Source organism: Lepidochelys kempii, chromosome 19 (genome assembly GCF_965140265.1).
Source record: "Lepidochelys kempii isolate rLepKem1 chromosome 19, rLepKem1.hap2, whole genome shotgun sequence".
Classification (NCBI taxonomy): domain Eukaryota; kingdom Metazoa; phylum Chordata; order Testudines; family Cheloniidae; genus Lepidochelys; species Lepidochelys kempii.
The window spans coordinates 6767527-6791844 of record NC_133274.1 but is presented as its reverse complement, the minus strand read 5'-3'; the positions used below and the strand labels follow the sequence as shown (position 1 = coordinate 6791844).

Genomic DNA, 24318 nt, shown 5'->3' with positions numbered 1-24318 from the left:
TCTTGATGCCATCCCAACAGCCTTCCCCTGGTGAGGGCTTCTTTCCTCAGCTTGCTGTGTGACCCTTTGTCCTAAGCACTCCTATGGCTGACCCTGCTCTGAACTGCAGCTACCCTGACGATCTCCCCAAATGGTACCTCTGAAGCGCCAGTCCTCCCATGGCTGTTAATGATCAGCCCGGAAGGGGCTGAGGAGTGGAGGGCAAAAAGCAGGCGGTGCCTTTTGAAAGAGGGAGGGCTTGGCAGGAAGCACTACCTATCAGGAGATGCTGCCCAACCTCCACAGATGTCATGGAAATGGATCCTGCTGCTGGAGCCTGTCAGCACTGTGAGGCTGGGAAGCAGCATCCGTACGGCTTGGATTGCACCTGTGGTGAACCTCTCCTGTCCCCTGCAGGAGACGCACCACTGTGTCCTTGCCAACCAGCTGGGCTGTTGTAGGCTCTGGCATGTGGTGTTCCGAGAGGGGGACTGAGGGTTCCGTTCACCCAGCTGGACCCAAGCCCTCCTTTACAGCTAGCTTTTAACATTTCCTTACCGAATAAAATGTGGTTCTTTAACTGGACAGTGCACTGTTACTGCAGCAGGCCTCAGTCCCAGCGCACGTGAGCTGTGGTAATTAAAGATAAAATATCACTCCTGTAAATAGCTTGGCGGGACACCTGCCCCGGGAGCACCTATGCAGTTTGCTACCGTTTCTTTCTTGATAACCATAATTCAGGCCATCTGGAAGCAGAACATGCTGAAGAGGTAGCTCCTTCTGTTTGATGTGCTGTGTGTTATAAGTCATGTGTAGGGAGGAAAGGGGATGTGATCTTCACAGAAATGTAAGGGTGGAAAGGACCTCAAGAATTCACCCAAGTTCAGCCCCAGGTGCTGTGACAGGACCACTGCTCACTACAGTCTCACACTCAGACCGAGGTTCCCCCCCCCCCCAAAAGGCAGCAGGACCCTTTCCTTGCTTCTTTCATCTCCCTGCACGTGTTCCCTTTTCTGAAAGCCTCATCTAAAGCATTGACACCATAAAGGATCAGTCTCTTCTCTGGACTCCTATTAGAGAAGGATTTGTTACAGGCTGAATCATTGCGGGCTCAAAATCAAAAACATATTTGGTGAGAATTAAATGGCCAGGCAACCTCCAGATACCTGCTGGTTTATAGTCCCCTTTGTTGAGGAATGGAAGGGATGACTGGGTGCTGTAAGCATGAGGTTTGAAATCATCTAGGACCCACAGGCTTTTATTCAGTTCTTTATACATCTAAGACAGATACAATATGTTCTGGGCAATTAATACAGGGGAATCTTTCCAAAAACACCATAAAAGCCCAGATCCCATCTGTTCTGCATGGATTTAAGGACATTAGACCAGCTAAAGCTTCTAGAGCATTTTCTGTGAGGGAATGGGTCAAATTAGGAAAATGGTGGTGCTTTTCCAAACTCTGGACACAAGACCAGCTTTGCCTGTGTGCATCACCAGGCAACACCACTCAGGGTATGTCTATGCTGCAGTTTGGAGCAAGCCTCCCAGCCCGGGTAGACAGACTTGTGCTAGCTCACCTCAGGTTGGCGTGCTAAAAATAGCCATCTACTTCAGTCTTTTACAGTACGTGTTAACCCCGTAAGAACGGCCATACTGGGTCAGACCAAAGGTCCATCTAGCCCAGTATCCTGTCTTCCAACAGTGGCCAATGCCAGATGCTTCAGAGGGAATGAACAGAACAGGTCATCATCAAGTGACCCATCTGCTGTCGCCCATTCCCTTAGGCTTAACAATCTGTTCCACCTTGTGTTTAACTGTAACACTGAGTACCTTTCCTAGACCTGAAGAAGAGCTCTGTAAATTGGAAATCTTGCCTCTTTCACCAACAGAAGTTGGTCCAATAAAAGATATTACCTCACCCATCCTGTCTCTCTTAGTTGAATGAGGCAGTTCACACCTCTCTGAGCTATTGTTCCAGGCTCTCTGCAGATTTATCTCTGCTGCAGTCTTGCTTGGTTCACATTTTTGAGATTTCACAACCATAACAGAGACTTATTTAATATCATTATTTTATGTATGCAAGCTGAGATTTTGGAGAACAAGATGACAGATTGAGACAGGTGCAACACCACTGTCCTGCTGCATACTAGCCCATTCTGGGCCCTGTCAAGAGCAATATTTCCCTTCTCTATATCATTATGTGCACCTACCGTACTCACTACCCCGCTAGGGCCCACAGGCAGTGGGAGCAGGATCCAGATCCATGACGGTGGAAGGTTCAAGAGGAAATGGCAGAATCAATTTTAGCATGGTCAATATTTAATAATTTTTTCAATATTAAAAGTCTGTTTAAAAACATGATATACTTATAAAGAGATATTAACGCTACAGCATGTGTTAGTAAAAGTATTAATAGCTTTCTAGAATAATTTTACCAATACTATATATAATATGGATACTATATATTTTAATATATAATTTATTATGGTCATACATTAGTTCAGGGCAACTGCACCTACATTCCTCCTCTATGGTCTGGCAAGGGCACCCACTCTAGGCTGCTGGCTCCCCAGCTGTGGCCTCTCTTGGGTGGAGACCCACGGTTCTCTCCTTCTGATCAGGGTATTTCCAGGCTGAATGGTTGCAAGCGCGTTTTAGTCCCAAGGTAAAAGCAATACAGACAAAACATATTAAAAATAATAAAAGAACCTACACACGTGCTAATAAGCTTCCAAGAGGTCACTCCAACTCCAGCATGGGCTCTGGCTGGTGAGCAGGCCTTCAAATCCCCACACAGGGGTTTTCTGGTGGTTTCAATTTTGTTAACACCCTTTGCTCAGAACATGATCCCTCATGGATCAGTAAGTGAGTCCTTTATCCACAAAGGGGGTCTTCAAAGAGACCATGAAAAGGTAATCAGCCAGACAATGGGTCCTCTCCTGGAGGCAAAACTTCCAAAAGTCAAGTTCTTGACTAATCAGATTAATTATATTAGCATACTCCTGCCTCCTAGGGATTTCCTGGGAAACCCACTTAATTTTAAAAGTTCATATTGTTTCAAAAAGTTGCTTGAAGTTCCTACCATTTTCCAAGATTTACATTAGTCGTGCGTCCTAGGAAAATTACATACAATCCCGTAATGACATGTCAACAACTGTATTTTAATATCATCAACACCAAAGGCATTGAACTTAATTCAATAAGGTTTAACTGAATTCAGTAAGGTCCATCCAGGAGATTGCCCTGTTTGCCACAGTGAACCTTAAATGTATGTCTACACAGTATTTTGGACCAAGCCTCCCAGCCTGGGTCCACAGACATATGACCCCCCTCCCTATGCTTCAAAGCCTAAACTCCAGCTCAAACTGCAACTTCAAAGCACTGTCAACACCGGTATTTTTAGAATTCTAGCACAAGTCCCCCCGGCCCATGTCTTTCGACCCCAGGCTGGGAAGCTCACTCCGAAATGCTATATAGACATTCCTTGAGAGTTAAACAAATCATGAGGCAGGCCCCAAAAATCAAGAGAATGGCTTAATTTTTTAAAATAGTAAATGTGAAATTTTGTTCTTTTAGGGGGGGGGTCACATTTTCAAGCTTTTCTCTGCAGCCAGGAGGGCTAGTATCATAGAATATCAGGGTTGGAAGGGACCCCAGGACATCATCTAGTTCAACCCCCTGCTCAAAGCAGGACCCATCCCCAACTAAATCATCCCAGCCAGGGCTTTGTCAAGCCTGACCTTAAAAACCTCAAAGAAAGGAGATTCCACCACCTCCCTAGGTAACCCATTCCAGTGCTTCACCACCGTCCTAGTGAAAAAGTTTTTCCTAATGTCCAACCTAAACCTCCCCCACTGTAACTTGAGACCATTACTCCTTGTCCTGTCATCTGCTACCACTGAGAACAGTCTAGATCCATCCTCTTTGGAACCCCCTTTCAGGAAGTTGAAAGCAGCTATCAAATCCCCCCACCCCCCTTCTCTTCTGCAGACTAAACAATCCCAATTCCCTCAAAAAGAAAAGGAGGACTTGTGGCACTTTACAGACTAACAAATTTATTTGAGCATAAGCTTTTGTGAGCTACAGCTCACTTCATCGGATGCACTCAGTGGAAAATATAGTGGGGAGATTTTATATACACAGAGAACATGAAATAATGGATGTTACCATACAGACTGTAACAAGAGCGATCAGGTAAGGTGAGGTTTCAGAGTAACAGCCGTGTAGGTCTGTATTCGCAAAAAGAAAAGGAGTACTTGTGGCACCTTAGAGACTAACCAATTTATTTGAGCATAAGCTTTCGTGAGCTACAGCGGGGGTGGGGGGGCGACGACACCTTTTGTTGTGATAATCAAGGTGGACCATTTCCAGCAGTTGAAAAGAACAGTGTGTGTGTGGGGGAAATAAACAAGGGAAAATAGTTTTACTTTGTGTGGTGGGCCATTTCTAGCAGTTGACAAGAACAGTGGGGGGGAAATAAGGGGAAATAGTTTTACTTTGTGTGGTGGGCCATTTCTAGCAGTTGACAAGAACAGTGGGGGGGAAATAAGGGGAAATAGTTTTACAAAAAGTACATTACAAAAAGTAAAACTATTTCCCCTTGTTTATTCCCCCCCCACTACTGTTCTTGTCAACTGCTGGAAATGGCCCACCTTGATTATCACTACAAAAGGTTCCCCCCCCCCCGCTCCCCCGCTCTCCTGCTGGTCATAGCTCACCTTACCCGATCACTCTTGTTACAGTCTGCATGGTAACACCCATTGTTTCATGTTCTCTATGTATACAAAATCTCCCACTATATTTTCCACTGTATGCATCCGATGAAGTGAGCTGTAGCTCACGAAAGCTTGTGCGCTAATAAATTTGTTAGTCTCTAAGGTGCCACAAGTCCTCTTTTTCTTTTTGCGGATACGGACTAACACGGCTGCTACTCTGAAACCAATTCCCTCAGCCTCTCCTCATAAGTCATGTGTTCCAGTCCCCTAATCATTTTTGTTGCCCTCCGCTGGACGTTTTCCAATATTTTCACACCCTTCTTGTAGTGTGTGGCCCAAAACTGGACACAGTACTCCAGATGAGGCCTCCCCAATGTCGAATAGAGGAGAACGATCACGTCCCTCGATCTGCTGGCAATACCCCTACTTATACATCCCAAAATGCCATTGGCCTTCTTGGCAACAAGGGCACACTGCTGACTCATATCCAGCTTCTCGTCCACTGTAACCCCTAGGTCCTTTTCTGCAGAACTGCTGCCGAGCCATTGGGTCCCTAGTCTGTAGCGGTGCATTGGATTCTTCCGTCCTAAGTGCAGGACCCTGCACTTGTCCTTATTGAACCTCATCAGATTTCTTTTGGCCCAATCCTCCAATTTGTCTAGGTCCCTCTGTATCCTATCCCTACTTAGAAGCTTATTTTTCTTTTAAGCTGAGATAATCACATGACTCCATGAGCTGGGGCTTTAGGAAGAAAAGACCCTATGTTCTGAGACTCAAGATAAAATTGTGAATGCTGGCAACACCCTCTCCTCTGGATGAGTCTAGCGGTTTCAATACACATTTCTGCTGAAAGGAACATTGGAATATATTCTGAATAGGAAAGGAAAGATAGAGACTCTGAGCCAGATCCTCAGCGGCAGTAAAGGAACACTCTGGCGGCGCCCCGTGCCTGTGACAGAGAGGCAGACAGTGACCCTGCAGTTTCACACCACTGGAGCTGTTCTGTGTTTGGTCACTGACCATGAAAACAGGCCGGGGAACCCAGGGACATACATGCAGACCCCGGGCTTGAACTCCGCTCTTCTCACGAAGCGGGCGGCCGCCAAGCCATGGCCCCCACTGAAGTCAGGGCAGGGGAGGCGTTACGCGGGAATGAAGGCAAAATCTGCCCTGGGGCGCGAGTGACCTGATCCCCGGCCATCGGCCTGCGCGTCTGAAGAGCCTCGCCTGGACGCGAGGGGAGCTGGAGGAAAGCCCCTTCCCCTTTAAATGCAAATTGGCGCCGGGGCCCTGTGGACACCGAGCCTTGCAGGGCGCCTTGCCGCTGGGAGCAGAGCGGGGTCAGGCCGCTGCAGCCTTGGCGCGGGGGGCTCCTCTCAGGTCAGTGTCACCTCGGAGGGTGCTCGGCGCGGCACGGCACGGCACGGCACGGGCGGTGGAACGGAGACAGGGCGAACGTTCCCTTTTGGAACGCGGCCCGGCTACAGCGGCGCTCTGCGGGTTCTGCTCAGCGCGCTGGGGCTTGCGCAGCCCTAATCTGCGGCGGCTTCTGCTGCGGGGTTTTTGAGGGGTGGGGAGCAGGGAGGTTAGAGACCATCGTGCGGGGCAGCCCGGCAGTTTGCTGGGGAGGGGCGGCTGCTGTCCTCCGGATCTTGGCCTTTCTCTTCTCTGGAAATCGGCTTCCCGGGTGGAGCTCGCTCCCCAGGCGTGCAATGCTAGGGTGGGAATGAAGATCGGTTCTGAATCTGCTCATGGCTGTCCAGTGTCTGGGGGGTGGAGGGTGGATATGCTGCTAGTTAAAAAACCAAAACCAAACCGCGATATTCTGAAGTAACTGTCTGGGTAACTTCTTAGGAATCACAGCCATTTTCATACTGAACAAAGAGGGATCTGTTTCCACCACCTACGACAGGGCTTTGATCAGACCCAGCAGCGACCAGTTTCAGCGGAGGTGCCATTGTACAGAACAATGGGAATGGCGTATGGAGGAAGACTAGCAAGAGCCCTGCTGTGTTTTATTAAAGCTTGATCAATGGGGCCGGTATAAAGTCGGAAGGAGCCCCAGTTCCGCTGAGATAGCGCCATGCCAAGGGCTGGGTTTGGGCTTGGGCTTGTTGGTTCGACCTGCCAAAGTGTTTCCAGGCTAAATTTCCAGTGTAATTAGGAATCCTAGACTGCAGTAGGGCGTAGAGGCCTTGATTGGGATCTGGGCTCCATTGTTCAAGGAGGCATTGTACAAACACACAGGAGCCCCGTACTGAAATGTACAGTCTCTAAAGAATATAGACAGAGTTCTGCACAGCTTAGGGTGGTGGGATAGAGCCCTTCATATCTTTGTCACAGGTTCAAATCCCATGTCAGCAGTACTTTAAAGCTGTCTTCATTCAGTGACCTCCTATCAGGTGTATGTTTAAAACAAAACAAACCCTCTCAGTGGGAACTGATAGTCTCTGCTGAGGCTGGAGATCCAAATCATCTTTCCCTGCCTGACGTGATTTCCCCTTTACCCCCTCAGACTTGAAGAACATTAGGGTGGGTGAATCTTGCCCTGCCCCATCTCTGGGAGGTGCACAATTTGCTCCCTAGGGCCCCTTTTGCCTAATTCTTAACAAAACAACAGAGAAAATGACCAAACAGCCTTTTGATTGTTCATTTAAATATAAAATGTTATTTATAAATAATACTAGATTGTGCAGGTCAAAAATCACTGCAGGTAATTAATTAAATAGAAATAAACCCAGAGCAAGTGTTATCAACACCTTCATTGAATTCCTCTTACTTTAAAAAAAAAACACCCAGAATGTCATTGACCCTCTCTTCTTGACCTGGGCTCTTACTCTGAGCTTTAGTCTGCTTTTCCAGCCTGGCCTTTTCTGTTTGAATGTAATGGGCCAGATCCTCAGCTGGTGTAAATCAATCTAGGTCCATGGAGGTCAATGGGCTGTGTCCCCAGCTGGTGTAAATTGGCAAACTCCTGACTTCAGTGGAGCTATGCTGATTTAGGCCAGCTGAGGATCTGTAGTAGGAAGATATCATCTGCTGGTTGAGATTATGACTGATCAGTGTTAAATGCTTGCTTGGGAGTGTCACTTTAAAAACCAGGATTTTGATTCTTCTTAAATGCTAAAATTTTTATACAGCACTTGGAGAACAATTGAATAGCTGCTTTATTTCCTTGCCCCCACCTCCCTGTCTTGTTAGATACAAAGAGAGCCTTGACACTTACAAATATACTCACACATAGAGTGCATTTTAATATTTTAGAGGACAGATGTAGAAAGAAGAGAAAGTAAAACTTTGGGAAAGGCACCAGGGCGGGGGGAGACACAGGGTATGTGCTTGTTTGGACATGTGAGTATTTAAATATTTCTTCTCATGCCTTGAGAACCAAATACATCCCTCAGGCTATGATCTCATCTGATCTTGTTAAGCAGGGTCAAGCTGGGTAAGGGCAATGGGCCCCGCTCAACATAGTGACTGGTTTGAAAAGGATACTGTGGTTACTGCATCTTCCTGGGGCAGTGAGTAGTCAGTGTTCTGTGGCATGCACTGTACTGATAGGAAACCTCCACTGGCAACACAAGTGCCTGTGAATGAAAGTAATGCTGGCCCCAGCATGGTGCTAAGGGTCCTGTGCTACCAGGGTGCTGTCCTCTTCTGGATGAGATGCAAAACCATGCAAGTGACCTTCAGCATGGACAGAACTGGGGACCTCCAGAGCTAAGAGCATGAGCCACTATAGGCCTGAGTCCTCCAGCTGGGACCTGCATCAGAGGTCTGCCGTCAATGTAATGGGCATAAAGGGGGATATGTAATACATGCTGAACAGGGGGTTACATGCATTCCTGTATCTAGCTCCCACTTATCCCAGAGGTGGCCACATTTCAGCAGCAGATGGTGTGGCTCCTGGTCTGGCAGGCACTTGAGGATCCTCCTGGCTGAAAAGAGAAGTTTCAGTGGAACTCATTGTCACAGATGCATCCAGTTCACATTAGCACTCATGACCCAAAGGGAGAGACGGGGAGTGAGGCAGGACTAGAGGCTGGGCAAAGCAGGTTGTCTGGACCCTGTTCTATTGGTCATTTGGTTGTGTAATTTTTCCTGACTCATCTCCTGGCTCCTGTTTGCAGACACCCCTTGCTGCAGGGGCCGTTTCTGGAGAGGCTCTGGGTGTTGTTCCCACCCTTCAGAAAAATGCTTCCTGGTGAAAAGGAAAAGAAGCCCCATGGTTAAAGTGCTAACCTGGGGGTCAGGAGAACCAGGTTCAAAACCTGCTCTGTCGTACTACTTGTGTGACCTTGCATGAGTCCCCTCTGTGACTCAGTTCCCCATCTATTAAGTGGGGATAACGCTTCCCTGCCTCGCTTCCCTGCCTCAGACGAGTGTTGTGAGGATAAATACCCTCAAGACTGTGAAGTGCTCAGATAAATATCTCAGGCGGATCTCCTGATCTGGGGCAGAGGGAAATCTGAGCAGTACTGAGCATTCTTTTTCTTAGCCCCCAGGTCAGGGGTAATCCATTATTTTTTGTCAAGGTCCAAATTTCTCAGCCTAGATATAGGGAAGGTCCAGATTCCAGAGACAATAATAAAAAATAAGTCAATTAAAAATATGCTGGGGAGGGTCTGTTCAAAAGCGTCTGGCAGTCTGGCTTGGGCCTGCGGTCCGCTGATTGATTACCCCTGTTGTAAGTTATCCACACGGGAGCAACTTCTGTCTGCACTTGAATAGCCTACGCTGGAGAAAGGGGCTGAAAGATAGGGGCTTTGTCTCCCTTGTGAACAGTGTCTCCTTCTTTCAGTGCCCAGAGGTTCCTTGCTGCAGTGTGTTACTGAGCCTGCGACTGGCCCCCGCCTGGGGATCGGGTTCTCAAGATGGAAGACAAGAAGAAGAAGAGGAGTCCGAAGCCTGGCTTAGCTCAGCCTGCGTCATCCAGTGCTCTGCGCAAGCTGCCCGTCCCCACCAGCAAAAGCACCACCTTCTCTCTGGGACTGCCTCACCTGCCCTCACCAAAGCAACGGGCCAAGTTCAAAAGGTCAGTGCTGGGGGCTGGGATGATGGGGAGCCTGGGTTACAAATGCTGCCTGTCCCCAGGTATTACACCTGAGACCGCGAGCACCAAAACCCCACAGGCCACTCCTGCGTGAGCTACCCAGGGCTCGAGTTGTGCCGGAACGCTCTGCGGTGCCAGCCCGGCACTTTGTACTGGAACGCTGCTTCACCTTCCAGCAAATCACTTACTGCAAATGCTGGGAACACACTCCAGAAATGATGATTTTTTATTTTTTAGGACTGGAGCTACAGCAATAGCCCCCTTTAGCTGTAAGGAGCAGGCTGCTATACCTGTCTCCCTCCAGTGGTTGGGTGCAACATGGTCACACAGGCTAGACCAGCGCACTGCATCATGCAGAACTGCTGGACTGGTGGTAGCGTCTCTTGGGTCCCCTATCTCTGTTGTGTGGGGGGCTCAGCACGGTGAGCTCCTTGGAGGAAAGACAAGGCGAACGAGTTAGGAGGCCGCATCTCTTGGCATGGAAAGGCCTCCCGGCAACATTCATGTGGGTTTGTGTTTTCTATCTAGGGTGAACAAAGAGAAATCTCGTTTGCCTCAGCCTGGGGGCAGTGGGGGCGCGGCACTGGGGGCCCCTCTGCAGCACTCCTTCCTGACTGACGTCTCAGATGTTTATGAGATGGAGGGGGGGCTGCTGAACCTGCTCAACGACTTCCACTCGGGCAAACTGCAGGCCTTTGGTAAGCAGGGGGCAACTCCTCTATCGGGGGGGGGGGTTCATCAGCCTGAATGAGGTCCCCAACGTATCAATGCCTGGCCCTGGGGTGCTGGGAGCTAGGGCCACCCAAAGCCACCATGGCTGGCGCTGGAAGATCTGGCTAATCGGGGAGGCTCCTGCTACGCATCCTGTTGTGTGATGTCCGGGGCAGGCCCAGTCCATCCGCAATGGGAAACCCTGGGACAGCGGGTTAGGCATCTCTACTGCAAGAGGATGTGTCGTGGTGGCTGAGTGTAACCAGGTCCCTGTCCTGGGTGGCACAGGGAAGGAGTGCTCCTTCGAGCAGCTGGAGCACGTCCGGGAGATGCAGGAGAAGCTGGCGCGCCTGCATTTCAGCCTGGATGTCTACGTGGAGGAGCTCTCTGAGGACCAGAAGAAGACGGTGGCAGATAGGAACCTAGATCAGTTGCTGACGAATGTGAGTACCAGAGAGTTCCCCCTTCATGGGCTGACCCCGGAGCCCACCCTCGACCACATCCCTGCTCCCTTCGAGCCCCGCACTTACACCGTGCTGCTCTGAGTGCCTAGTGCAATGGGGCCCCGACCCCCTCTGGGGGCTACCACAATACAGATAATGCCCCCTAATGATCTTCAAAGGCAAGGCGGAGCCCTGTTCCCTTTTTTGTCATAGCTGCTTGTGTCACCTTGTTCTAATGGTGGTTCTGTTTCCCTTTTCAGTTGGAAGAGCTCAGCAACTCCATGTATCCTTCTGCCGGGGCCTATGGGGGCTGTGGGATTCTTCAGGGGGCCTGTTTTGTATGTGCACAGCTGGGTGACCCCTCGGGCAGGGCAGGGAAGAGGGAATCAGCTTTGAGACACTTGAGCCCCACTCTCCAATATCTCCCGAGACCATGGCATTGGATATGAGGTGCCATTAATAGATGCTGGTCATCTTCTACCAGAGACTCTAGGCAGGGAGTCCGGTAGAGCTTGGAGGCTCCTTGGGAATTGCCAGGGGCTTCAAAGAAGTCAGGACTCTGCTGGCGCCAAAGGTTTCCAGGCGAGCCTATCATGGAGACATCTGTAGGACACCATTTTAGAGGGAAGGTTGGGTTGGAAGGAGGCACCTGAGGGTGGAATCTGGAGGTGTGAGTAACCTCTCTGAGCAGCATGTGCCATCCTTTGCCCATCAGTGGACAAGAGGTTAGAGGGAGCCCTAATGTACTGAGCCAGAGCGGTGAAGGATGCTGGCTGGAATCCACTGCTAAGGGTAACCAGGTGCCATGAATGGAGTGAGTTATTTGGCTGAGTCTATGAAGGAGCTGGATAACTGTGGGACCAGTTTGAATTAGCATGTAGTACTGGCCACTTTTGGAGACAGAATCCCAGCCGGGGTGATCCAGTATGGGAAATCCTGCGTCATTGGCTGTGCAAGATAAGAAGGAGTAAAATCTCCTGCTTCAGGCTGCTCTCCCTAGAGGTCAGGAAGGAACCCTTCCCCCATCTCTGCCATGCACAGTTCCCCAGGAGTATTTTTCTGTTGTCTGCACAGTTTCATGTACAGACCATGGCTGGAGGGAGGAGACCAGACTTTTTATTGACCATTGGCCTGTCCCATTGGGGCAGGGAGATGCTATATTCTATGGATCATTGGTTTGATGAGGCAGGATACTGCATGGTACAAACCATTGACAAATCCTATGTTCCTGTGCTGCACAGGCTACCAGCCAGGGCGCCAGAACCTTTGTACGGGGGCGGGAGGGCACTGGTGCTGGAACCGGAGGGGCCACGGAGCCATGCCCACCACTTTCTAACATGGATGTCGTTTGGGCAGCGGGGGGCGGCGTTGCCCCTCCAAACTGCAAGCCTTGGGCAGGCACGGAACGGCCCAGCCCCTGCTGGCTCCACTCCGTGCCTGCCCAAGGCTTGCAGTTTAGGGGGGGCAACACTGCCTCCGGCCTCCCGAAACTACGCCCATGTTAAAAAGTGGAGGGGCCATGGCCCGCAGTTCTCCCGGTTCCAGTGCCGTTGCTACTGGGTAGAGAGACTGGCTCAGTTGGAAGGTTTGTGTTAGGAACTCCAGCCTCTCCCCTCACGGATCTTGTCAGTGATGGGGTGGCAGCTTGATCGATGATTCTTCTTCCTTAACGTAAAACTCAGCCAAAAGCTACATCTAGCGGAGAATCCAGACCTGGAGGATGCTGCCACTGCCTAGCTGAAAAGGCTGCCTGGTCCCTCCATAGACAGAGGGCAGCATTGAGAATTCTGGAGCTAAGGGAAAGCTCCACCAGCTTGAATCCATCATGTCCATCTCTGAACTGTACAGAAATGTAGGGGTATAAAAGGAAGGACACCCCTAAGAGAAAGTGTTTTGGGGGTGGGCTGGGCTGGGGGAGGGGCATGTTGTCCAATAATTTTCTATCAAAATCCAGGATTTCTAGAGCATCTGAAAAGGCCAAACATTGTCAAGATAACTTTAAAAGTAAACAAGAAAATCGTAGAGGAAAGACTGGGAATCAGCCATACTGGGTTCTCTCTCCTGATCTGTTCCCAGCTCATCGTGTGACCTTGGGCAAGTCGCTGCACCTCTCTGTGCCTGAGTTCCCTGCCCCCCCTCCCTTTTTTAAAAATGGGGTTAATGATACTTAAGCAACCTTGTATAAAGTTCTTTGAGATTCCTGGATAAAAGGTGCCATATCCAAACAAAGCATTGTTAAGGGGAGATAGAGCCTTTCGTTTTCAGGCTGTTGCTTCCACCCTGATTCAGTTTGGACCATTCGAGGGGCTGTGTGTGAAATGAGTTTGGTGGGTTTCAGTCAAGTTCCTAGTGGACAAACAGCTGTAACTGGCTTCCTTGTTGACAGTCCTCCCAGCAGAATGATCCAGGCCTGACAGGCCATGAAGACTGAACTCCCCTCTTTCCTCGCTCCCAGACTTTGTCCCTCCAAGGCAGGATGGTGAAACAGTGGAAAAGTACAGCCACTAGCTATGCAGGACATTTAAAATCTCTCTGGCTCCAGCCCTGTGTATCTGGCAGTTGTCACCAGCCTGAAACTACCTGAAATGTAAACATAGAAGCAGCAGCCAAGAAAAGCTCAGTAAAGGCTTTTGCTGGTTTAGCTTCTGCCTGTTCCACAATGCAGCGGTCAACATGGAACTGAGACCACGTAGGAGAAGTATGATCACTTGAAATGAAACAGGTTTTGGAGCTCGCAGAAAAGTTTCTGCTAATAGTGTAACAAGTCATTCACCGATGCTGCTGTCTGATCCTTTTCCTCCAACATTTTTTAATGGTTGAATTTTTGCAACAATACAATTTTTTGTATTGAGGCCTATAACTACCCCTCTTGCAAAATACCCCAGGCCTTTTATGGAAATTCTTTCTATGGGAGCTGGGTAATATTTCCATTCCAACAAGGATAGGAGTGATGGCTTTGCTAGACCAGACACCACAAGTAAGAAGAGAGGAGTTTAAACAACTAACATTTCTACACTTGCACACACATCCAGTCTTAAACAGCTAAGCTGCTTCACTTTGACACTGAAAGTGAATAGGTGAGTGTATGTTTGTGTCAAAATGTTTTTCTAGTAGTAGAATGTAGCACTAAATAATGAAATTGTAATGTAAATAAACTAGTTGTGGTATTTTGCTGTTTTCTCCACCACTTTAATTAAGGTGTAAAGAAGGAAAAATGGATGGAAGTTTAAAACAAAGGAGGGGGTAGCCAGGACTCCTGGGTTCAATTCCTGCATCTGCCCTAGGCTTGTGATTTTTTCAGAAGTGACTAATGGAAGTGGGTGTCCAATGTCAGACACCTGAATGGAGCCTGATTTTCAAAAAATGCTGAGCGTGTTCCAGCTCCTTTGACAATGTCCTGGGTTAGGCTCCTAAATCCTGAGGCTTGTTATTGTCTTGCAAATCTTGCCTAATCGCTCTCTGCCTCAGTTAGCCCATCTGTAAAATGGGGCTGAGGCTGAATGGAGGAGGCATGGGGGTAAAGCACTGGGAGCTACTCTACCCCAGACAAAGAGGCAAAGATTCCCTTGGAAAGCAGGTGGTTCAGGGCAGGGGTGCCCCCAGAATTTTGCTGAGGAGGAGGCCAGGGTAGTGGCCCAGCTACCCCAAACCTGAGGGGCAGAGTGATACCCTGTGCTTGGTCATAATGTCACTCACTTGTATTTGGCCCAGCCACCCCTCCATCCTGCCAACAGGAATGGGGCTCTGCTGTGAGATCACCCAGCTGGTCAGGAGGCAAAGAGGGGGACCCCCTTATACCCCTCCAGAGGGTCACTACCTTTGACTGGCTAGGGGTTCAGAGCGGGGAGCCCCCAGCCTGTGTGGCACTTGGACATGGGGCCGCTCACTGCCCTTCCCCCTGCTGGCCCCAGGCTGGCGCCTGGACTGAGGTGGGACCGACAGTAATGGGTCTCCTCCCCGCACCTGCCGCAAGAGGGCAGTATCTAGGGGCCACTGCAGGGCGGGGGGCGGAAGAGCCAAGCCCCTGCCTGCTGTCGCCACTCGATGACGCCATTGGCCGGAGCCCGGTTACCAGGCAGCGGCAGCGGCGGTTCGGGGGAAGATGGCGGCGGAGCAGCAACGGCTGGTGATGACGCTGCAGGTGAGGCGCGCGCGCAGGTATTGGGGATAAGGTGGGGCAGGCCGTGAGGGTGGGGGGGAAGGCTGTATATCTGAGGAGTGGGGGGGGGTGCATCTGGGGCAGGCCGTGAGGGTGGGGGCTGTATATCTGAGGAGTGGGGGGGGTGCATCTGGGGCAGGCCGTGGGGGGGAGGGCTGCATATCTGAGGAGTGGGGGGGGGTGTATCTGGGGCAGGCCGTGGGGGGGAGGGCTGTATATCTGAGGAGTGGGGGAGGTGTATCTGGGGCAGGCCGTGGGGGGGAGGGCTGTATATCTGAGGAGTGTGGGGGGGTGTATCTGGGGCAGGCCGTGAGGGTGGGGGCTGTATATCTGAGGAGTGGGGGGGTGCATCTGGGGCAGGCCGTGGGGGGAGGGCTGTATATCTGAGGAGTGTGTGTGGGGGTGTATCTGGGGCAGGCCGTGGGGGGGAGGGCTGTATATCTGAGGAGTGGGGGAGGTGTATCTGGGGCAGGCCGTGGGGGGGAGGGCTGTATATCTGAGGAGTGGGGGGGGGTGTATCTGGGGCAGGCCGTGAGGGTGGGGGCTGTATATCTGAGGAGTGGGGGGGAGGGCTGTATATCTGAGGAGTGGGGGGGTGCATCTGGGGCAGGCCGTGGGGGGAGGGCTGTATATCTGAGGAGTGGGGGAGGTGTATCTGGGGCAGGCCGTGGGGGGGAGAGCTGTATATCTGAGGAGTGGGGGGGGTGTATCTGGGGCAGGCCGTGGGGGGGAGGGCTGTATATCTGAGGAGTGTGGGGGGGGTGTATCTGGGGCAGGCCGTGGGGGGGAGGGCTGTATATCTGAGGAGTGTGGGGGGGGTGTATCTGGGGCAGGCCGTGGGGGGGAGGGCTGTATATCTGAGGAGTGTGGGGGGGTGTATCTGGGGCAGGCCGTGGGGGGGAGGGCTGTATATCTGAGGAGTGGGGGGGTGCATCTGGGGCAGGCCGTGAGGGTGGGGGCTGTATATCTGAGGAGTGCGTGGGGGGGTGTATCTGGGGCAGGCCGTGGGGGGGAGAGCTGCATATCTGAGGAGTGGGGGGGTGCATCTGGGGCAGGCCGTGGGGGGGGAGGGCTGTATATCTGAGGAGTGGGGGAGGTGTATCTGGGGCAGGCCGTGGGGGGGAGAGCTGTATATCTGAGGAGTGGGGGGGGTGTATCTGGGGCAGGCCGTGGGGGGGAGGGCTGTATATCTGAGGAGTGGGGGGGGTGCATCTGGGGCAGGCCGTGGGGGGGAGGGCTGTATATCTGAGGAGTGTGTGTGGGGGTGTATCTGGGGCAGGCCGTGGGGGGGAGGGCTGCATATCTGAGGAGTGTGGGGGGGGTGTATCTGGGGCAGGCCCCAGGCGGGATGACTGTATATCGGAAGGGTGGGGTGGTGCATCTGGGGCTGGGATTGGGGCAGGCCCTGGGGGGGATGACTGTATATCGGAGGGGGGGGTGCATCTTGGTGTTGGCACATCTTGGGAGACAAGGGGCAAAGTTCTCTTAATCTGTTTCTGATGCCCCAGCTCCTGCTGTCTCTTGCACTTAACGCTTAGTGTGGAGTCTCTGGGTCAAACACCTCCCTGCCATAAGCTGGTGCAGCACCACTGAAGGCGGTGGTGGGTTGTTCTCTTACTCCAGGCCTGAGTTTTCCCCTCACTGAAACCGGAGCAATCACAGCTCCTTGGTGCGCCTGTCTTTAGTTTTTTCCTGTGTGTTTCATAGAAACAGGCACAATATACAAATAACATTAGGGGCCTTGATGCTGCACTACTGATGTCAGTGGCAAAATTCCCATTGACTTCAAATTTGGTGCATTTTTATCTGTATTCAGAGTTTGTTTGCATTTGAAAGTTAATTTGGATTAAGGTAGGGTGTGAATTTAAGGCACAGTAGCCATTCCTGAGTAGCTCCATGGTATGAGACATGGTAGACAAGCCATAATATGGTATAAGTAAGCCACATGTTCCTTAAAGGGTGGATGCCTTTCTCGGAAACTTTCATCATTGGTGCTTTGCTGCGGGGGCGGGGATGTGTTCCTTCTAAAAGAACCTAACCACTGGTCTGGGGCAATAGCCCAATAGGCGAGAAATGTATCTCCTCAATGAAAGAGGTTTCCCAAGACCTGGAATCTTACCCTCTAAGGAAGTGACTTGAAAAGCACACTTGGAACTGTGTTCTTCATTCTATTCTAAGAAACTTTTTAAAAAGACTAAGTGAGAGAATTTAGGCTTTGTAAAAATAAGTTTTACAAAACTGAAAATTAGGAGAAAACAAAATCCAGTGGAAACAGTTTTAAAACACACACAAACATCTCCCTGTAGTGTTTGAAACCTGTTTATTTCAGATCAATCGCTTTCATCTAGACAGGTTTCAGAGTAGTAGCCCTGTTAGTCTGTATTCTCAAAAAGAAAAGGAGTACTTGTGGCACCTTAGAGACTCACAAATTTATTTGAGCATAAGCTTTCATGAGCTACAGCTCACTTCATCGGATGCTTTCAGTGGAAAATACAGTGGGGAGATTTATATACATAGAGAACATCTAGACATATAGAAAGTGACGCTGACTAGAAACACAGTGAAATTGATGGGCTGTTTTCTCTGTCTTAGCCAGAAGAAATACAAAAATAAACCAACAAATTGCCTAGGCAGTAACAATAAGTTAGGGCCTGATCCTGCAAATATTCACTACTCATGGCCAGAAGCATTATATCTGATAGTCTATTTGACTCAAGTGGGACTATCAGGGTAGTTAGCATCGTGCCTTATATGGCATTTGCAGTATTGGGCTCTAAGATTTTATTAATGATTGTTTCCGTTTTAATAATCTAAGGTATTGTGAAGTAATAGTAATGTTAGGAACCATTAGGAAAGGGATAGATAGAACAGAAAATATCATAATGCCACTACATAAACCATTGGTATGCCCACACCTTGAATGGTGCATATAGTTCTGATCACCTCATCTGAAAAAGGATATATTAGAATTGGAAAAGGCGCAGAGAAGGGCAACAAGAATGATTGGAACAGCTTCCCTACAAGGAGAGAATAAAAAGATTAGGACTGTTTGGCTTTGAAAAGAGATGAGTAGAGGGGAGGATATGATACAGGTTTATAAAATCACGAATGGTGTGGAGAAAGTGAACAGGGAGGTGTTTTATTTACCTGTGACATAACACAATAACTAGGGGGTCACTCAATGAAATGAATAGGCAGCAGGTTTACAACAAATATGAGGAAGTACTTCTTCACACAACACACAGTCAACCTGTGGAACTCGTTGCCATGGGATGGTGTGAAGGCCAAAAGTATAACTGGGGTCAAAAAAGAATTAATGGAGAATAGGCCCATCAATGGCTATTAGCCAAGATGGTCAGGGTCGCAATCCAATGCTCTGGGTAGCCCTACCTCTAATGCCAGAAGCTGGTTGTGAACGACAGGGGATGTATCACTCAAAATTGCCCTGTGCTGTTCGTTCCCTCTGAAGCATCTGCAAATCGTCTCTGTATTGGGAAACTTCGTCAACCATCTCTATGACTATTTAAGGATCTCTGTCTTATACTTCATAGGCCTATGTCAGGGGTTATCTTGTGAGGAAGAGGTTCCATAGCTTACAGGAGGACTATGAGAACACGGTAAAGGAGATTGAAGGGGATTTGGGTCAGTTGCAGTGGAAAGGACGCTTCATACCAACGCCTTTCTTTCCTCAAAAGGTATGGTCCATTCAGTTCATGGTACGCTGTCGCTCCTGGCAAAGGCTGGCATTGCTGATATGATTGGCATATTCTCTGTGAATAGGGATTTCTTACAAAAAATTGTGTAGCTAAAACGGTATTCAGCACTTCTACATATAGCAGGTAGTTTCTGGACTTCATTATCACATGATTTGTGTTTGGATTCAAACTATGGTCTGGCTAAACGCTATAACTGCAGCCATATTGGGGAAACCTGCTTGTCCTCTGACAAGTTAAAGCTTCCATCTCACACTATAGACTGAACCTAGCCATGTGTTAACCACCCGAATCGTGATGCTGAAGCCTGGAAGAACCAACTCTCTCTTCTCCATGACAGACCCTATCTGTCCATAATACAACCAGGCACTATCTGAGACTTGCTCTCTTGCAGTGTTTGTAGTGTAATAAAAAAATCCAACGAGGTTAGTTTCTTTCTGGCCAAGATGATCTCGCTTAGTAGATGTTTGTAACCAGCTCTGGTAACTTTCCTCACTGCTTTCCAGAAATTCATTCTGCCCACAAATGAGGAAAGTTACCAGAGCTGGTTACAAACATCTACTAAGCGAGATCATCTTGGCCAGGAAGAATCTAACCTTGTTGGATGGTTTTATTACTTCCCTCTATTCGTTAACTCTCCTTCATGTTTAACTTCTCAAACATTGTTTCTCCAGAAGCAGATGAAAGTAAAGCGATTAATTGATCAGGAGTCTGGATCCAAAGACCAGAACAACACTGATAAAGGGCAGCAAAAGCTTTGTCCTCTTGAGACACTAGAACCAGAAAAGGACTGTGACTGTAGGAGTTACTTGAAACCTCCAGCCCAGCTTCAAGGTGAGGAGATGGTTTCAAGAGGTGAAAGCAACAGAGTGAAGCAAAATCCAGAGCGTGCTGCAGATAAATCCACTGGACAGGACTGCAGCTTGTCAGGGGAGAATATGGAATGGAAGAACTATAGCAATGCATCATCTGTATGGAGCAGCACTGTTCCGGAGACAGGGTCTACTGCAGTCAGCCAGGGTAAGAAACAGGAATAGGGATACACATTATAGCCAGCACCTCTGAACCCTTCCAGCATGGCATGTGTAACCTGGCAACATACTCACCCACCTGAGCTAGATTGTTGGAGAGACAAAAGCCTCAGGAATACAACAGAGAGACTAGAGCAATGAATCTTATCCAAGAGGTAGCATAGAATAGAGTCTGGGGCCTCTCGCGTGAGTCTCCTGTTTAAATCATATCTCCTCCCCCAGGTCTTGTCTACACTACGAAATTACCTATTGCAGATATACATTATTTAACTGCAAGGACAAACTAAACTTGGTTCCACACCAGTTCAGAAACCTTGATCAGCCCCTGTTTGGGGCAGGGTTCCAGGTTTCTCACCTAAAAATCCCTCTTATTCAAATCTTCCCATTTTCCAAATGTAGGTTCTGCCTCCCAGTGAGCATCAATTGTAGGGGAAAATACACCCTCTTATCCAAACCTTTGTTAGCCTAAATACATTCCATGTCACCTCTTCCATTAGCATAGGGGAAGGGGGAGGTCCTTGCTGTACTTGAGATCAGATTAAAGATTTTTCTGCAAAGCCTTTGATCACAAGCAAGCTAGATTTTTCTGTTCCAAGCAGCTTTATGCATACTCTTCAAGCTCATAGTCTTGCTTGGGCTGCTTAAGTTAGGAACTTCCTTTCTTTGTAGGTCCTAGAGACTAACTGCAGATCCTCAAAGCAGGCAATATCTCAGTGTTATAACCTCTCTACGTAGGCACCATGATCAAGTATAGAGCAGAGTCTAGGGAACACTGTGTTGGAAAGACTCTAGGCTCTAGCTCTAGAAAACTCTGATAGTCCATCAGGATGGATTTTGTTCAAGAGTGTAGGGATTTTACCCAGAAAAGTGTTTGATTTTTATCCTGTTTGTGGACATGCGTGCATGTGTTTGTTTTGACACAGTTGGAAGTAGGTTAGTATCCAAGGTATCTCTCTCTTGATGTACAAGACACAAGAAAATAAACAGCCTCTTATGGAGCCAGAAAGTGAATAATACAGACTGATTGGCCCAGTTTTGCCAGCAGTAACCACACAGGAAAATTAGCTAGCTTCTGTACCCACTAGCTTCTGTATAGTATGACTCTGCAAACCAAGGAAGGTGATGTGCATCTTTCATAAGACGTGAGGAATGCAAAGAGGTTAATTTTCTAAATAGCTTGCTCCAAGTCTGTGTGCACTGGCTTGGTTTAACAGTCGTGTGTTCTTGGATACTACAGTGATGATGGCAATATGAGAAGCGAGAATAGTACAAAATAGAATTCTGGTTCCAAATGGGGTGACCTGCCTCTCTTTGTTGCAATGGGTTGTTGACTTTGAAACCTGTTGACAGCAGTTTGCATGTTAAGGTGGTTAACTGTTTCACTGCTGATTCTTCTATCAAAACATTCAGTTCCCCTGGGATTGTGGGTGGAATTTGGGAAGAGTACCTCCTGCCCCTGTCTGGCCTCTGAACACAAGAGGGGATCTAAAGAGGATCTAGGCTATAAAACCAAATAACCCCTTAAATGGCATTAATCTCTGTTTTCCATTTCTGTGCAGAGCTCCCATCCAAGAGCATAAAACAGGAGCTGCCTCAAACTCTTCCTGACCTCCAGTGCTATCGAAATCACTTGGCCATGGAGCTGCTGTGGCTGCAACAAGCTATCGTGAGCCGTAAGAATGTAAGAGCCTGTCCTTGCCTCTTGGTATGTTCAGAGGTTGGCTTGTCCAGACAAACGTTTGCAAGAGGAATCTGCAGTTAATCACTGTGGTGGGGATTGGATTTCCAGGATGAATATTTAGTTACATAGGAGTTTAATCAGATGATGGAGGTGCATTTCTCTTCTCTGCAGGAGATGATAATATTTAACACTTGTACAGCACTTTCCATGTGTAAACATCAGCTAATTAGATGAAGATATGGCTGAGGTTAGCTATAGGTGTGTTACAAAGACTTCACTGCTCTTCTAGAATGTACTACAGTCCATATTCTAATCTAAACCACACTTGTTTATCTAGTTTATCCAAATATGTTTTGTGAGGTAGGGTCTGTTATTTCTTTATTGTTGTGTTCTCTCACTTACATGCTAATCTGCCTTCAGTGCTAATCTCCAGGCATGAGTGTGAATTAGCAATGATCAGTTGGTAAAGAAATAAGGATAGAATAATGCTTATATTGTACCTTCCATCTCAAGGTCTCAAAGTGCTTTATGGATATGGGTCAGTGGTATCACATCCATTTTATAAATAGGGAAATGAGGCATGGTGAGGTTTGGTGACTTGCCTGAGGTCAGACAGTTAAGTCAGTGGCAGAGCAGGGGTAGAATGCAGGAATACTGACTCTCCTGGAAGTCCCTGGCTTCAACTGCTAGATCTCTACCTTGGTTTCTCTTACTTTCCTACCGAGATGTGGGTACGGAATTCTGTGTTTTCCCCGCAACAGTGGATGGGATTAGTAATGTAGTCATCGGGGGCTGTGTGTGTGTGTTAGTAAGAGTTCCTGCTGCTGAAGGACACTGAGGGTTGACAATCTTAACCATAACCTACTCTAAAAACAATTAAACATGGAGGATGTTGTCTAAAATGCCAGGTACTCTGCTAGGCAACCCAACACTGGTAAACCTGGCATGCTGGGGCTTATTTCTAACTGTAGGCACAAAGGGAGAAAGATTTCTATATGCCTAAGCCTAGGACTAAGGTAAGGTGTTGCTGACTTGCTGTGGGACCTTGCAATTTGTGCCTCAGGTTCCCTGTCTATAACATCGGGATAAGGTTATTCACCTATAGTGTGCGTGCGCGTGCACACCTGGTTATTCACCTATAGTGTGCGTGCGCATGCACACCTGGCTGGGTGGGCGTGCATGCATGCACTGCTTAATTAAGTTTGTAAAGTGCTTCGTTGCATGTGATTATTGCTGTGTGTATACTTAGCAACGTCCCTCTGCTCTGTCCACTTGCTCCTCTTGTGAATAGGCAACATCCATAGGACAGATCCTTGGCATATTAGAGCACTCTGCCTGGCCATGAGCAAGTAGCCAGCAGAGGGAGGAAGACACCTAAATCTAGCCCTACAAGCCTCAGTTACGTTCCTTTCAATGTTTAAGGATTTCTCCCCACATATGAGGACTCCAGTGGTAGCTGGGTAACAGGCAGACAGATGCTTCTCTGGTTTCAAGTCTAGCAAGATTTAAGCAATCATTTGATTTCCTTTTTGTCTTGTAGTATTTGATCCTGAGGCAAAGGCTGGGGACTCCCGAGCGATAGGAAACTGTTTCAGAGGGATGCAGAGTATGCTCACCTTGTAATGGAGGAGCAGCGTTCTCTGGGACTAGCTGGACTGTGTCCCATCCACTGCAGGAGGGGAATCCTCGCGTGAGCAGCATGAACTGCAGCTGCCTGGGAAAGCACTAGCTCCACTGTGGCATAGATGTTCTTCATGGTTAACTTGTGACTTCCACTGGGACTCTGTCACATTCATCAGAATAAGAATTAGTTACGATGAAGATGTTTATTTTTAAACTTGAAAACTCTTGGTGAAGACACGTGTTAAATATCTGCCCCACGCTAAGGAGGACATTATATGTACTGAAGGGGTTATTACTCAGCCCTCACCCGGAAGAACCCCATTTCTGCTGACTGAGCCTGAGAGGGAAATCTCAGCCAGACTGATTTGTTTATGTACTTTTCTTTAAATGATTAGTTGATGATTTGTGGTTGAACTGATCTGCAGGGAAGCAGCCTGGTGCTTTTAACACGAGGAATGGGCTCCCCTCCACAGAGTAGGAATGGCTTTTTGTAGTCAGCTTGCTGAGCCATGTATTTGGAAAGAGTCTGCCTCCCATATACCATGACTCTGTTCTCAAGACTTGGAGATCCCAAAATACTCCATGCCAAACCCTGCAGACTTCACTCCAGCAGAATGCTAACCACAAGATTTGGCCCTGGGTGTACAGAATGTATTCTCTAACCAGATGCTTTTCGCAGTGGGCTTTGTTGCCTGTTCTAATGGTCAACCCATGAACAACAGAAAGGGGATTTTTCTGTATGGCATGGTTGATCCCTATCCCAGACCCTTAACACTTTGTGAGTGCAGATGCTCTGGGTTCTATCTCTTTCCACGTGCAATCATACACATATTTAATGTAGAGTCTGGAACTATTCCAATGAAAACTGTGTCAGTTCCTGAACATACTCATTTGTTCTCCATTTTTGTTTCTGAATAAAATATGATCTCTCCCCAGATTTGTCTCTGCCATTGGCTGGGCTAGATGGTGTCTTGATCCCTCCACCTAGCATGGACACTATCCAGTGAAAAGCAAAGCAAGCCTAACCTCAGCTATAATGTCAAATGCTAGGGATGGGCAGAGGCTGTTGCTTCAGATGACAGAGTATATGTTGAAGGAAAGCTCTCCAGGTTGTAACCTGTTCACGATGTAAATAAAGCTGTTGGATGCATCCTTTAATGCATATGTCTTTGACTTGACTCCATTTAGTACAGACTAGCCCTGTAAACGT

At 48.5% G+C, this 24318-nt stretch overlaps 2 protein-coding genes across 2 annotated transcripts; both read left to right on the top strand.

The window, feature by feature from the left end:
- Positions 1 to 5610: 5610 nt before the first annotated feature.
- CCDC28B (coiled-coil domain containing 28B) lies at positions 5611 to 14062 on the top strand. The gene is made up of 6 exons (XM_073317726.1): positions 5611 to 6074; positions 9496 to 9729; positions 10276 to 10445; positions 10747 to 10901; positions 11162 to 11184; positions 12584 to 14062. Exons 2-6 carry the CDS (start codon positions 9569 to 9571, stop codon positions 12636 to 12638), a joined length of 564 nt encoding a protein of 187 aa, XP_073173827.1. The 5' UTR covers positions 5611 to 6074; positions 9496 to 9568; the 3' UTR covers positions 12639 to 14062.
- Positions 14063 to 14982: 920 nt separating this feature from the next.
- On the top strand, positions 14983 to 24266 carry IQCC (IQ motif containing C). The gene is made up of 5 exons (XM_073317724.1): positions 14983 to 15042; positions 18612 to 18755; positions 19448 to 19793; positions 21364 to 21485; positions 23026 to 24266. The coding sequence occupies exons 1-5, from the start codon at positions 15004 to 15006 to the stop codon at positions 23065 to 23067; spliced, it is 693 nt and encodes a 230-aa protein (XP_073173825.1). The 5' UTR covers positions 14983 to 15003; the 3' UTR covers positions 23068 to 24266.
- The last annotated feature ends 52 nt before the right edge of the window (positions 24267 to 24318 follow it).